Source organism: Rhinoraja longicauda, chromosome 17 (genome assembly GCF_053455715.1).
Source record: "Rhinoraja longicauda isolate Sanriku21f chromosome 17, sRhiLon1.1, whole genome shotgun sequence".
Classification (NCBI taxonomy): Eukaryota; Metazoa; Chordata; class Chondrichthyes; order Rajiformes; family Arhynchobatidae; genus Rhinoraja; species Rhinoraja longicauda.
Genome location: NC_135969.1, coordinates 20,006,690 through 20,022,955, shown reverse-complemented (window position 1 = coordinate 20,022,955; position 16,266 = coordinate 20,006,690). Strand labels below are relative to the sequence as shown.

General features: G+C 45.0%; 1 protein-coding gene across 3 annotated transcripts in view; it reads right to left on the bottom strand.

Annotated features, from left to right (window-relative positions):
• Nucleotides 1-16,060, bottom strand: part of LOC144601813 (host cell factor 1-like) — a 68,622-nt gene extending 52,562 nt beyond the window's left edge. For all 3 annotated transcript variants that reach the window (XM_078414257.1, XM_078414259.1, XM_078414258.1), the window contains exons 1-4: nt 15,895-16,060; nt 11,434-11,582; nt 5,349-5,509; nt 929-1,137 (exon numbers count right to left, since the gene is read on the bottom strand). In XM_078414257.1, coding sequence (XP_078270383.1) covers nt 929-1,137; nt 5,349-5,509; nt 11,434-11,582; nt 15,895-16,054 — 679 coding nt within the window. In that variant the 5' untranslated portion in view covers nt 16,055-16,060. The remainder of the gene's footprint in view (nt 1-928; nt 1,138-5,348; nt 5,510-11,433; nt 11,583-15,894) is intronic.
• Nucleotides 16,061-16,266: the final 206 nt, after the last annotated feature.

The window sequence follows — 16,266 nt, the reverse complement described above, 5'->3', positions numbered from 1 at the left end:
TTCTAATGATCCATTCTTATCAAAGTCAGCAGCAGTGCTCTTCTTGGCAGTTTTATTTGGGACGTGGGAATGGCAAGATTGGTTCGGGTTTTGGTCATTACCCAGTATCCCCATCTAAAGTTTTTATCTCACTGCTCGGGCATTCACATAGCCTCTCAACTCATCAAGAAGCAGGACAGCAGCAAGAGGTGGAAACTAAGAGAGGGATGCTAATCTGAAGAGCAACACAATGAGGCTTTTTGAATATGTCAAATCTTCTACATATTTCTACATGTTTACACAACGTTTAAACATTGTATTATTGCCTCCTAAATTTCTGACGCAGCTTCACCTCTGAAGGACATACTCAGCAAATATCTGCTACTCCTACTAGACCATGGTCCTCCAAGCATCTGTCCACTTCCAGTCTGCTGTAGAGACACGGGGGGGGGGGGGGGGGGGGGGGGGGGGGGGGGGGGAGTCAAGCATCATCTGTGGTGGGGAGATGGAAAAAATTTCGGCTCCTTTTGGGTTGACACCCCACATCTGGATTCCAAGTAACTGATCTCCTTTGTCCCAATGAGTTTCAGAAATCCTTCAACAGGTCTCTAGCTTAAGCCAAAAGCCCAAGATTGATTTCCATTGCTAATAATGGGAATAACAGATCACAGATTTAGTCAGTGATACATCACGGATACAGACCCTTCACCCCAACTTGTCACTCTGATCAAGATGCCCCATCTATACTAGTCCCACCTGCCCGCATTTGGCCCATATCCCTCTAAACGCTCCCAATCCATGTACCTGTCCAAATATTTTTCTTAAGAGGGTCATTAAGAAATGAAATAGTCTGGAAAATGCAGAAACCACATTTCAGCAATGGGTAGTGAATTTACAAGCGTGAATGACATTAAAAACTACTGTCAACAGAGAAATAAAAAACATTTACCAACATCCAGAATCCACAGGTCTCCAAGCCTGCAGCCACTCATCCCACCATAGATGACCAGTTTTTGTTTACTGGTGTCCTTGCTGCGAAACACGACTGCAGTATGAGATTCTCTGGGTGGGGGAGGAGTTCCATATGTGACCGGTATGTCCCATCCTACAACTCCTGACCCTGGCTTAAGCTCCAATATGTACAGATCGTTTAAATACCTTGCAAGAAAAAAAAAAAATTCATGAAAACTGCAACGCACATAACAAGCATGGCAGTTCCAGTGTCTGATCAACAAACCAGTTGTGATAAGCTCAAACCCTCAAAGGTAATAAATGGTGTTCAATAAATCTGATATTTTTCAGACTGGCATCCACAGTTCAAGTTAACATCTGCCATTCTGGTGTGAATGTTGTACTTTAATCTTTTCTGGAACTGGGTATCATTTATTAGCTATCACTAATTGTATTCAGGATGTCGGCGGCGGACGGGACGGAGGGGAGGAAAGGATGAGCGCTGGTGAGCGGGCTGGGGGCTCACTTCATGCAGCCTCGGAGACGCTCTGGGTGTTCCGAGATCGGCTGCGGGAGACGCCCCGGAGCACGGAGGCTGAGCGGTGGCCGTGTGAGGCGAGGGACGCCGCGTTTACAGGCTGTCGATGTGTCAAGTGAGCCGCTGGAGGTATTTCTTGCAAGGTATTGATTGGATTGGTCGCCGCTCCAAGAGGCCTTGTATGGATCAGACACAGCCTATAGTGGCACGGAGCGGCCAAGCAATGGTGAAGGACACCGACAAGTCATCTGGTCAAGCCGACTCCTACAACTCCGACCCAGTGCCACCGAGAACAATAGGCCCTTATGGCCAACTTAAGACTCTACATTTTTACTGAACTGTATGCAAAAAAAGGAATTTCACTGTACCTAGCTGCATGTGATAATAAAGTATAATTGAACCTTCATGGTGTTGATATTCTTGGGAGTTGCACTTATTTAAGGCAAGTGGGGAGCACTGCATCCTGTATCTCTTTTATACCTGCTGGCTCTGATTTGTTGTTTTCATACTTTTCATGCATTTGTTCCTTGCAGCTTTTCATACCTTTTGTTTCCCTCTCCCCTGATTCTCAGTCTGAAGGGTCTCGACCCGAAACGTCAACTACTCCTTTTCTTCAGATGCTGCTGCCCGACCCGCTGAGTTGATATGCAAAATTTGAATGTCGTTGTCGTTGTCAATGATATTAGAGAGCAGTTTAAATCAGCAGAAAATACAATATTTTTATCATCTGTTAATTTTCAGTATACTTGTATCCCACAATTGCAAAGCAGTGCTGCACTGCACCACAGCTGAAGAGACTGAGATGCACATGCATGACTAAATGTAAATCTGGCTGGAAAAAGCCGTATCCAATAGGTTTTTGGATTGATTAAAAAGATCTGGCAGAGAATGAAGTAAAGATGAGGTCCGTTGCAGGTCTGGGTCCGTTGAGGTCCGTAAAGATGAGGTCCGTTGCCGGATTAACATAGTAGCAAATGTAGCACTTTCGAGGGCCCCGCATTAAATGCTTGCAAGCAAAATGCTTTACATCGGCATCCCACTGAGGGGCGCTGTGTTGCGCGCCCCGCTCCCTAACTGCCGCGGTTTGAATGTGTTGGCGGGGCTGCCCGGACCAATGGACAGCCGGCGCATCGCCGCCCAACCGCCCAGTCTCCGGCCCTCTTACTCCACACACCTCCGGCCTCACCCAAACACCTCACTCCTCCGGACCTCTCTGCTCGAATATTGGTCTTGTCTCCCCACACATCCCGGCCCTCGCACTCCCCGCTCATCGGCTCTTTTCTCCCACTCCTCCGGCCTTCCTTCTCCCTTCCCCTCCAGCGCTCTCTCCCCACTCCTCTGGCACTTGTTCCCCCCAATCCTCCGCTACTCACTCTTCCGCATAGCTCCCGCCTGTTCTTTCCCTACTCCTCCGCCCCTTCCTCTCCTTGCTAGGGCCTTCTCTCTCTCTTCACTCCTGCGGTCTCTCTCTCCCCACTCCTCCAGATCTTCTCCCCACTCCACTGGGCGTCTCTCTCCCCAATCCCCTTTCCCTCTCGCCTCCCAGACTTTCATCCTTTCAAATAGCTACTGTTCCAGTCCTCTCTTCTGCCAATCTACCTCCCCCTTTATTCCCAGTCTTCTGTCCCACTCTCCCTCCTCTTCTCTATCCCACTCTCCCCCCTGCGCATCTCCATTACGCTCTCCCCGTTTCCTCCGAACCTCTTCCCCCCCCCCCCCCTCAGCCTTTACTTTCCATTTCTATAGGCACCTTCCCTCACACTTTTGGCCTTTTCTCAGCCCCTACCCGTCCGTACCTCTCTCTCTCTCTCTCTTTCTACTCTTCTGGCCCAAAATCCTGCGACTCTCTCTCAGCCATCCCAAAAGCTCGGGCCCTCTTTCTCACCAATCCCCCGGCCTTCTCTCCTCATTTCCTGGGCCCTGTCGCCTCTTCCACTCTTCTATCACCTCCTCTACCCACACCTTGCATGCCTCTCAGCATCCACTGTTCCAGCACTCCCTACCCCTACTCCGTCCCTCTCATCCCTCCAGTCCCGCCTCTATTCACTCCTCCGGCCCTCCATGTCTCTACTTCTCTGGCACCCTCGGCACCCACTCCTCCGGCCCTCTTCTTGCAATCCTCCGTCATTTTCCCCACAGTGGCGCAGCGGTAGAGTTGTTGCCTTACAGCACTTGCAGCACCGGAGATCCGGGTTCCATCTGTCAGTACAGAGTTTGTACGTTCTCCCCGTGACCGTGTGGGTTTTCTCCGAGATCTTCGGTTTCCTCCCACACTCCAAAGACGTAAAGGTTTGTAGGTTAATTGGCTTGGTGTATGTGTAAAATTGTCCCTAGTGTGTGCGGGGATCGCTGCTCGGTACGGACGGTAGGCCAAAGGACCTGTTTTCGCGCTGTATCTTAAAACTAAACCCCTCCATCACACACTCTCTGAGAGTCCCGTATTAGGCCCGCAGGCCGCTGTAGGCCCTGACACTGTAGGCCCGGACAGTGTAGGCTAACGGAGCTCGTTAACGTTAACGGAGTTCGGGGAGCGGGGCCCGAGTGTGTTCGGGGTGTGGGTCCGAGTGTTTTCGGGGAGCGGGGCCCGAGTGTGTTCGGGGAGTGGGGCCGAGTGTGCTTCGGGGAACGGGGCCTGAGTGTGTTCGGGGAGTGGGGCCGAGTGTGTTCGGGGAGTGGGCCCCAGTGTGTTCGGGGAGTGGGGCCGAGTGTGTTTGGGGAGTGGGCCCCAGTGTGTTCGGGGAGTGGGGCCGAGTGTGCTTCGGGGAGCGGGGCCCGAGTGTGTTCGGGGAGTGGGGCCGAGTGTGCTTCGGGGAGAGGGGCCCGAGTGTGTTCGGGGAGTGGGCCCCAGTGTGCTTCGGGTGTGGGGCCGAGTGTGTTCGGGGAGTGGGCCCCAGTGTGTTCGGGGAGTGGGGCCGAGTGTGTTCGGGGACTGGGCCCAGTGCGTTCGGGGAGTGGGGCCGTGTGTTCGGGGAGTGGGCCCCAGTGTGTTCATGGAGTGGGGCCGAGTGTGTTCGGGGAGAGGGGCCGAGTGTACTCGCCGAACGGAGATTGCAATCCGCCTCCTGGCCCGGGCAGCCGTCATTGGTGGAGCGGGAGCACGTGGCCGCTGGCTGGGTGAGGCCACGTGGGGCGCGGGCAGGGACATCACCTTGTCCCGTATTTAAGACCCCTTTATAACCTATGCTACGGGCCCCACGCTAGCTTAATCCGGCCCTGAGACCCGGAGCTGCGAGAGTCAGAGCGAAGGCCAGCTGGTGCCTCTGCATGGCAGAGAGTGTAGGATGCAGGGTACAGAAGGAGAACTGTCTGGAGAAGCAGAGGTTTGAGTGTAAATAAGGTTCCCGACCCAAAACATCATCTGTCCATGTTCTCCAGAGATGCTGCCTGACCCACTGAGTTAATTCAGCACTTTGTGCCCTTTCCAATAGGTTTTTACCAATTTCTCTACCACTAATGCTGAGAGTATGCAATATGTAATTAACAACACCATGCTCAACATAGCAAGGAACTACTTATTATAATTCACATTGAATCCCAACAGTGAAATCACCCATCTGAGATGTTTATTTAAGAAATGCATTTGTATAGTCCTTTGCCATTTTGCTCCATCATCCTATCATTCTTCCTATGCCAGCCTTCCTAGCACGTACTCCCACAGCATTCATCTCCTGCAGTCATCAGAAAGATGAACTAATTTCCCTTTGAACTCCAGGAGGCAGTTGTGTGTCTTGATCTCAGTCTCACTAGAAATCGCCTCAGTATTTCTAGCATTTATTTTTGATTTCCCAACCTTCGCCAAATAAAGCCACGTCTATAATTTTGGATTGACCCAATGCTTGGAGCAGCTTTAAAATAAAAAATAAGCAGACAACAATCTTACCGTGGAATATTGTTTTTTGGATCTTCACTGTCATTGGCTAATCCCCCAAATAAATAACATTTGTTGTCGATTACTGAAAAGCAATGTCCGAGTCGGGCACATGGTGGGGGGCCATTTTTGGGGGCTCGGGCTTTCAATTTCTTCCATTCCCACCGGCTTGCCTGGAAACAGGAGCAGAGCAGCAGAAATTACTGGTCATTTCTTCTCTGATATCATCAAACATTTACTGCTGATTACATGATGGCCACAAAACATGCAGAGGGATTTCAAAAGTAGCTCTGTTGGCCAAATATCAGCAACCCCTTTCTTAGATTGTCCAAAACATATTTCTTACCAGCGTGAACTTAGTTAATTATCAGCACCCCAACCCCGGGCACTTTCCCCTGCAACCGCACGAGATACAACACCTGTCCCTTTACCTCCCCCCTCAACTCCATCCAAGGACCCAAACAGTCTTTCCAGGTGAGACAAAGGTTCACCTGCACCTCTTCGAACCTCATCTATTGCATCCGCTGCTCCAAAGACGTACAGGTATGTAGGTTAATTGGCTGGGTAAATGTAAAAATTGTCCCTAGTGGGTGTAGGATAGTGTTAATGTACGGGGATCACTGGGCGGCACGGACTTGGAGGGCCGAAAAGGCCTGTTTCCGGCTGTATATATATGATATAAGATGCCAACTTATTTACATCGGCGAAACCAAGCGCAGGCTTCGCTGAACACCTGCGCTCGGTCCGCATTGACCAAACTGATCTCCCGGTGGCCGAGCACTTCAACTCCCCTCCCATTCCCAGTCTGACCTTTCTGTCATGGGCCTCCTCCAGTGCCATAGTGAGGCCCACCGGAAATTGGAGGAACAGCACCTCATATTTCGCCTGGGTAGTTTGCAGCCTAGTGGTATGAACATCGACTTCTCCAACTTTAGATAGTTCCTCTGTTCCTCTCTTCCCCTCCTCCTTCCCAAATCTCCCTCTATCTTCCTGTCTCCACCTATATCCTTCCTTTGTCCCGCCCCCCTGACATCAGTCTGAAGAAGGGTCTCGACCCGAAACGTCGCCCATTCCTTCTCTCCCGAGATGCTGCCTGACCCGCTGAGTTACTCCAGCATTTTGCGAATAAATACCTTCGATTTGTACCAGCATCTGCATTTATTTTCTTATACTAATTATCAGCACTCTGTATTCAGAATATAAATAACATAAATTATTTAGAAACCATCCTATCAATAACTAGAGAACGGTCCTGACCTACCATCTATCTTATTTTTTATTTTATTTTTTTCCTTAGTACCTAATCAGATGTACAGCACTTTGGTCAACGTGGGTTGTTTTTAAATGTGCTATACAAATAAATTGACGTGACTTGACTTGACTTATTGGAGACCCTTGGACTATTTTTAATACGACTTCATTGGACTTTATCTTGCACTAAATTTTATTTCCTTTATCCTGTATCTGTACATTGTGGATGGCTTGACTGTAATCATGTATAATCTTTACGTTAACTGGATAGCATGCAACAAAAAGCTTTTCACTGTACCTCAGTACATGTGATAATATAAAACATCTTGGCAATTTCTTATGGAAACAATCTAACATTTTTTCAGTGATCAAAATGCTCTGTAGAAAGAAACAATTCAAATTGCTTGGTAAATTGCAATCCCAAATTTGCAACACCAATTAAATGACCTGTGTTCAAATAAATTACAAATCTATTTGATTTTGAATACCTGATGATCTATTCAGGCAGTTACTATAACAGTTCAATGACTGACTTTGATCAGTTTGACATGAAGAGCTAAATCAGATTCTCTCTCCACAGTTGCTGCTTGACCTGCTGAGTATTTTCAATGTCTGCATTTAATTTATGGAAAAGTTTATTTACATTGATATACTTAGTATCTCAATGGAACACTGCTCCCCTGTGCCACACCTCGTCCTCTCCAAATCCTGCCTGGTGCCTTTACTGGGTGCTCTCTTGGTTCTTGCTCCTCCAAAATATTCCAAATGGAATTTAAACTCTTGCCACCCATTGATAGACTATACCTTAAAGATGGGAATACTTTCCTTTCCTTGCACCCCATCACCAGCATTCCCACTTGTTATAGATAGTCATACAACACGAAACAGGCCCTTTGGCCCAACTCGCCCAAGATAGTCCATTTTCCCTGTATTTCGCCCATATCCCTCTACAACTTTCCTATCCATATTTGTGCACAAATGGAATATGGTAATGAAACAATAATAACTTACAATGACCCTCGAATAATTCAAAGGAGTGTTTTATTGTCATATATACCAAAACCAAACAATGAAACTCTACTATTTTATTATTTAAAGTTCCTCAATTAGCTGGATTAGGAGTTATGAGTAAACATTGATATGATTGAAATAAATGAGTCATTAAAAATCACTGCATAAAGGCCATATTTCTTTTTACGTTATTGCTTTAGTAAACAGGAGAGATTCATCTAGTTTATCCCAAAGATAATTTCTTTTCACCAGAACAGCAAGAGCACACAGCTTAATTTGGAATGCATTTTGTTAAGATTGGGAGAGAATTTGGAAATAGTGCTGCAAACTCAGGTTGCAGGTTGTTGGCTATAGGAAGCAAGCATACAAATCCTCAGGTAAAATAAATATGCGAGCACAGCGTCTTTGAATTGATGAATGTATCATTGATATTAACTCGTTAGATACTGAAATCGTGCCAACACTATTGGTCCAATTAGAAATATCTACACTACATGCCATCCATACATCTGAAGCTCAGGTTAAATGTGAATAGCTTCAGGAGATAAGCAAGGAGAGGTGAAAGGTAAAATGGTACAACCATTTTTAGGAGTTTGATTTTACTTTTAGTTCTTTTTTCCCCCATTGGTGTTGAGGAATGATCTCTTAACTTTAGAACTTAAAGAGACCTTTCTTTGGTCAAGAGAAACACATTTTTAGTATCTTTCAGTATGTTGAGACAGTTTCCATGTTATGATGCCCAAGGGAGAAATGCATACAGACAATTTCCAGCAAATATTAAAATGACACTAGCACTATTGCTCTCATTGTCTATAATTTGGTCTTTCATCAAGGTTAATGACTGTTTAAAACACACTGTGTTTTCAATGTGTTGGATATCGCTTTCAAAACCCTCTGCCAAATACTCACTGTAAAGTCGCATGCGAATGGCAAGAGGCGTCATTGTAAGGAGCCCTTTTGCATATTAGTTTATCATGGCTTATCATGGCTCCATCCACAATAGTCCTTGCTTGCACCATTGAGCCAAATCCATGACAAACATTCTGCTCTTCTCCATGCCTTCCTTTCATTTTAATTACAGCCGCCAGTGTAATTTTATTTTACCTCTGAAATCGACAGGCTATTTGGCCAACGATTATGGTAACAACACCGCAGCAAATACAGGCTACCCTCAACTAATCTGCTGCATTATCTTCATTTTCATTAATACACTCGTAAACACCTTTTCTTTTTTGACCTCCTTCCACCCATGCTTTGTTCTATCAGCTTTTTCACGAGGCCACAACCTACAGACTGTGCAATCCTTTTTTTGTCAACATGTGTTATCCATAGTTGCGCATTTAAAAGACACGTACGTGGATTGGAAAGGTTTAGAGGGATATATGGGCCAAAAGCCAAATGGTACTAGCCTAGGTGGGGCATCTTGATCGGTATGGACGAGTTGGGCCGCAGGGTCTTTTTCCGTGCTGTAGGACTCATTGACATTTAGTGCCCTCAGGGAGTTTTATTAGTCAAAGAAATGTATTTTCCCAGTACGCTTTTGGGATGTTCTGATGGTTTCAAAGATCAGTTACAAACAAAAAACTCAGTTTTGACCAATTTAACAATCCTGTCTCCTGCCTCATACAGTGCCCTCCATAATGTTTGGGACAAAGACCCATCATTTATTTATTTGCCTCTGTGCTCCACAATTTGAGATTTGTAATAGAAAAAAAATCACGTATGGTTAAAGTGCACATTGTCAGATTTTATTAAAGGCCATTTTTATACATTTTGGTTTCACCATGTAGAAATTACAGCTGTGTAATTACAGTCTCCCCATTTCAGGGCACCATAATGTTTGGGACACATGACTTCACAGGTATTTGTAATTGCTCAGGTGTGTGTCATTGCGTCCTTAATGCAGGTATAAGAGAGCTCTCAGCACCTACTCTTTCCTCCAGTCTTTCCATCACCTTTGGAAACTTTTATTGCTGTTTATCAACATGAGGACCAAAGTTGTGCCAATGAAAGTCAAAGAAGCCATTATGAGACTGAGAAACAAGAATAAAACTGTTAGACATCAGCCAAACCTTAGGCTAACCAAAATCAACTGTTTGGAGCATCATTAAGAAGAAAGAGAGCACTAGTGAGCTTACTAATCGCAAAGGGACTGGCAGGCCAAGGAAGACCTCCACAGCTGATGACAGAAGAATTCTCTCTGTCATAAAGAAAAATCCCCAAGCACCTGTCCGACAGATCAGAAACACTCTTCGGGAGTCAGGTGTGGATTTGTAAATGACCACTGTCCGCAGAAGACTTCATGTACAGAAATACAGAGGCTACACTGCAAGATGCAAATCACTGGTTCACTGCAAAAATAGGATGGCCAAGTTACAGTTTGCCAAGAAGTACTTAAAAGGGCAACCACAATTCTGGAAAAAAGGTCTTGTGGACAGATGAGACGAAGATTGACATATCAGAGTGATGGCAAGAGCAAAGTATGGAGGAGAGCAGGAACTGCCCAAGATCCAAAGCATACCACCTCATCTATGAAACACAGTGATGGAGATGTTATGGCCTGGGCATGTATGGCTGCTGAAGGCACTGGCACAACTATCTTCATTGATGGTACAACTGCTGATGGTAGTAGCATAATGAATTCTGAAGTATATAGACACATCCTATCTGTTCAAGTTCAAACAAATGCCTCAAAACTCATTGGCTGGCAGTTCATTCTACAGCAAGACAATGATCCCAAACATACTGCTCAAGCAACAAAGGAGTTTTTTCAAAGCTAAAAAATGGTCAATTCTTGAGTGGCCAAGTCAATCACCCGATCTGAACCCAATTGAGCATGCCTTTTATCTGCTGGAGAGAAAACTGAAGAGGACTAGCCCCCAAAGCAAGCATAAGCTAAAGATGGCTGCAATACAGACTTGGCAGAGCATCACTAGAGAAGACACCCAGCAACTGGTGATGCCCATGAATCTCAGACTTCAAGCAGTCATTGCATGCAAAGGATATGCAACAAAATACTAAACATGACTACTTTCATTTACATGACATTGTGTCCCAAACATTATGGTGCCCTGAAATGGGGGGACTATGTATAAACACTGCTGTAATTTCTTCATGGTGAAACCAAAAGTTATAAAAATGGCCTTTATTAAAACCTGACAATGTGCACTTTAACCATATGATATTTTCTAATACAAATCTCAAATTGTGGAGTACAGAGGCAAATAAATAAATGATGGGTCTTTGTCCCAAACATTATGGAGGGCACTGTATATATTATCTGATTGGTTTGGATAACAGACAAAATAAAGTTTTTCACTGTACCTCAGTACACGTGACAATAATGAACCTAAACTTTAGTTTAGTTTGTAGATACAGCATGGAAACAGGCCCTTCTAATGCCCTACACACAAAGGGGCAATTTACAGGAGGCCAATTAACCTACAATCCTGCACTTCTTTAGGATGTGGGAGGAAAATGGAGCTGGAGAAAACCCATGCGGTCAGAGGGAAAATGTGCAAATTGTGCTCACAGTGCCAAAGGTTAGGATCGAACCCAGGTCTCTGGCACTGTGAAGCAGCAACTCTACCACTGCGCTATTTGGTGGCACTTTGGAATTTTTCACATTCACCTGAACAGGCAGGTTCTGCTACCAGCATTAACAAAGCAGCATTGTCGGAAAATTTCAGATAATCTTACTTCCCAGGTTTGCATCTGAGCCCGCATATCCTGTAGCTACTACACATATTTTGGACTGTTCCAAAAATGTACAACAAATCTGACAAAGTAATTCTCGACGTCAGTTATTGGGAAGTTCATGTTTTGGCCAACTTACCTGCAGTTCATACAACTCGTTACTGTACTTCCCGTACTCCACCATGCCACCAAAGACCAGCAGGCGAGTCCCATCGCACACAAATCCATAAGCTGCACATCCTGCAGGAATGTCCCCCCGCACTGCTGGGATGAACCACTGGTTGGTCGCTGAGAGCAAAGAGAATTAAACTATTATCTTACAGTGGTCCACTACCATATGCACAAATGCTTTTATTTATATAAACCTTTGTTCAAACAATTACCCTCCCCCCCCCACACTGCTTCATAAAATGAATCATTTGTGGAGTATTACATTTTACAGAAAGTTCAGACTGACACTCACTCCAACTTGTTTGCCCCCACACAGAGAGAAATGTTATATCTTTCCACAAACTAAGAATGAATCAAGAAAGGACACAAAGTGCTGGAGTAACTCAGTGGGTCAGGCAGCATCCCTGGAGAACATTGGTAGATGATGTTTTGGTAGAAAATGATAGATTTTAAAATCAAAGCATTTGGGAGACAAATGGAATGGGTCTTGGAACATGCAAGAGGATGACATTCAGGCCTAGTACAGTTAGAGTACAGACCAACAGAGATATGGATATTAAAATATAAAGTACTGGAGTAACTCAAGTGGGTCAGACAGCATCTGAGGAGGGAATTTATGACATTTTGGGTTGGGACCCTTGTTCAAACTCAGCTTCTGTTGGCAGCCAAGAAGTCTGAAGAAGGGTCCCAATTTGAAACGCCATCTGTCCATTCCCTCCACGGATGCCGCCTGATCCACTGAGTTTCTCCAGCACTTTTTATGTTTTGTTGAAGATCACAGCCTTTGCAGTCTTTTGCATCTCCAGAATAATGGACATGTTGGGATTTATGGAAGTTGAAAGATGATCAGACAGGTGGCAAGGAAGAATCGATAGTCCAGGACACAAGGAATTACAGCTACTGATTAACATTAAAAACACAAAGTGTCAGAGTAACTCAGCAGATTAGGCAACATCTCTGGAGAACATGGATAAGTGGCGCGTAGAGTCTGAAGAAGAGCCCTGACCCGAAATGTCACCTATCCATGTCATTCAGAGATGCTGCGTTACACCGGCACATTGTGCTTTTTTGGGGATAAATATTTCAGCAGTTTGTGTACCCATTGTGCTCTCAATTGTGACTTTGGTTATGTGAAATAGATGAGATGAGATGAGATTAGATTACACAGTCAGATATAAACAGAGATTATCACAAGGTTCATATTCTATTTATAGTAAACTCACATGTGATAAATGTAGAGAACAAGGATCAATTAGTGCAAAAAATAGAATCAGCAGACAACTCATTTGATTTACAACGTGAATTTAATGTTTAGTATTCGAACTAGTAAGTTTGAAGTTGTGTAATTTTCTTTTGTCCTTTGCTCTTACAACAGCTGGTGTCAGCCTATAAACTAATGACTGCTGCCGCGGGAGTTAGATATCAATTTCAAAACCTTCTTTTCAACTGAATTAGTAATGCAGAGATGCAGAATCATTTTAGTGATTAGCACGCAAGATGACTCCGTATCCATTAGCTTGTGCTGCCTTCAGGGTTAATAGACATCACAACAGTGACGAGCTGAATCTTAAATCTAAATTTGAAGACAACTGAATTGCCCTCTGCTAAAATTGTTACCTCAAGCACTCGGGAAACACAGATTGTCAGATATTTAAAATCAATTATAGCTAGGTAGCAAATATAAATGGGATAATGCATTCCTTCAATTGCTTTAGTGTGCAGAGATTAATGTTTTTTACAAATATATTCTCATATCTTTCAACAAAGCATTTTCAAATCATAATTTTATCTTTCAGAATTCCCTTTCCCTATATCCTATGTAAAATCATTTATACAGTATCAGTATGAAGGATCCCGACCTGAAACGTCACTTAGCCATGTCCTCCAGAGATGCTGCCTGACCTGTTGTGTCACTCCAATATGTGGTGTTTTCCGTTTATATAGTATCTTGAACGTAGCTAAACATCTCCAAAGCTTTTCACAAAATTGATTAACAAACCCTTAAGTCTTCAAGAGAGATAGTGGGTGTGGTCAAGGGGATATGTTTTAAGTAGCATTTTAAAAAAAAGAGGAAGACAAAGTTTGGGGAAGGACTTTATTCTTTAGTAAGTGTAGCGTGACTACCATTGGTGGGAAGTTGCATCAGGGAAATGCAAATATTTATCATTAAGATCATACGACGTAGGAGCAGAATTAGGTGATTCGGCCCATCGAGTCTGCTCCTCCATTCGATCATGGCTGATCTATTATTCCCTCAGCCCTATTCTCCTGCCTTGGAACCTTTGATGCCTTTACTAATCATGAACCTATGAATCTCCACTTTAAAAATTCCCAATGACTTGGCCTCCACCACTGTCTGTGGCAGTGAATTCCACCGATTCACCACACACTGGCTAAAACAATTCCTCCTCATCTTTCTAAAGGTACATCCTTTTATTCTGAGGCTCGACTTGTCCGAGACTCTTCCACGAGTGCAAACATCCACTCTATTCAGGTCTTAACAGAGTGCATGGAGGTGGAGGAGCTGAAACAGAGGGACACTGCACACATAGAACAAAGAGTGGAGCAAGCCCTTCAGTCCAGTGTTTGTGCTGAACATGATACCAAGCTAAACTCATCTCCTCTACCTGCACTTGATCCATGTCCCTCCATATCCATGCGCCTATCTAAAAGTTTCATAAAATGAGAGATTATAGATTGTAAATCACTGGAGCTGCTGGAAGTCTGAAATAATGACAGAAAATGCTGGAACATTCAGCTCAATTACCTTTCATCAGAATTAATCTCTGAATCGTTCATTGTTTCCCTTCACAGGCACTGCTTTGTCTGCAGAGCATTTTATTTGTGGTTTAGCTTTATTTGATAAATTGCGGTGCAGAGATAAAATGAAGTGGAGTACTAAAAAATACTCGGATGAAAAAAATAATAATTTTTGATTCGAAAAAGTTTAACCTTTTACAGGAAAAAAAGTTTAGGTACGAAACAGAATAGATATAAAGTTTCCTCTTCTGTCTCATCAGTCTTAAAAGTGTAGCATTTATTCTTCAAACCAATCTTTAACCTGTCTGATCAGATTTCCCAATAGATCACAAATTATTTATGTGGGATTGTGTATATTCTTTCCACATTTTCATCTCATTAAAAACACACCTAAAAGAAGCAATCATGTTGAAGTATACCATTGCCCTACTGCCAACAATATCCCGAAACAAGTCAAACCCACCTCATTCTCCCCTATCATCAGCCTTAGTTCCTATTTACATCCATGTCAGCCACACATGGCCGACCCGGCGAGAGCGTGGAGGACCGCTGTGAGGGGAAGAACAATGGAGGACCCTGCGCGGGGGGACCGCCGTAAGGGGGAAGGGAAGAACAATGGAGGACCTGGTGTGGAGGGACTGCCGTGAAGGAGAACAATGGACAATGGTGGGGGAACAAAGGACCATGGGGACCCAGCGTGGGGGAACTGGGGGAGAACAAAAGGAGGAGCTGGCAAGCTCTGTAACTTTGTCAGCGCCGTAGGAGGCCGCTATTTGTGTACATTGGGTACGCAAAGAATTTCACTGTGCCTAGTCACATGTGACAATAAAGTATTCCTATTCCTATTGTGGCAAATGATCATGAGCAGATACTAGTGCCTGTATTCATAACTCATGGAATAGACTCATGTGCAAAATAAAACATTGTCGCATTGTCAGTAGTGATCTTAAAGGGTTCTTAATCTTTCCCAAGAAATAATTACAACCAAAATGATCCTTCTCCTTCTCAACCCGAAACATCACCTATTCCTTTTCTCTAAAGATGCTGTCTGACCCGCTGAGTTACTCCAGCATTTTGTGTCCATGTTTGGTTTAAACCAGCATCTGCAGTTCCTTCCTCCACATAGAACAGTGCAGCACAGGAATGGGCTTTTGGGCTCACAATGTCTGTTCCGAACACTGATGTTGTAAATGTTGTATTATGACCGTTATATTATAAATATTATGTTATGAACAATATTATTAATGTGATATTATGAACATATTATGCATATATATAATGCATTATGAACAATATTGTATTATGAGCATATTATAAATGTTATATTATATACATATTATTGTAATAATAACGGGGGAGGGGCGGGGGAGAGGAGGGGGCGGGGTAGAGTAAGGGGGCGGGGTAGAGTAAGGGGCGGGGGAAGGAATGGCCCATCCCGTCCGTAAATGTGGGATAGAGCAATAAAATAAAATAAACCGGGGCGGCGGCCGCGCGCTCCAGCCGTTGGCGCCAAAAGCCCGCGCGTGCCCGCACCGCCGCCATCTTGTAGCGGGGGCGCGCGGCGGCTCCATCTTGTTCCCCCGGCGCGCGTGGGTGCGCAGCGGCGGCCCGGCTCCTCCCTCCCTCCCGCACCGACGTCTCAGCGCCGCCGCCGCCGCCGCCGCCACACCTGAGTTGTAAACGTGCAGCTCGTCCACGATCCCCTCGTTGCCGCCGCCGAAAACTACCATCAGTTCTTTGATGGAGACGGCGCGGTGGCCGTGGCGCGGCCGCGGCACCGGCCCGCTGCTGTTGGTGACGCGCTTCCAGCGCAGTATGGGAGCCGCCATCTTGGCGCCGCCTCTCTCCCGACAGCGGCGGCGAGAAGAACAGGGCCCGGATGTTGGCCATGCAGGACCCCGGCTAGGACCCCTGGCGTGCTGCCCCTGCCCTGCCTGCAACACCCCCGCACCACAACCCCGCCTATCTAGCTGCACCTATTTTTCTAGATAATAAACACATTTTATTTTGACTGATTCAAAATTTTCTATGCGAATTAGTT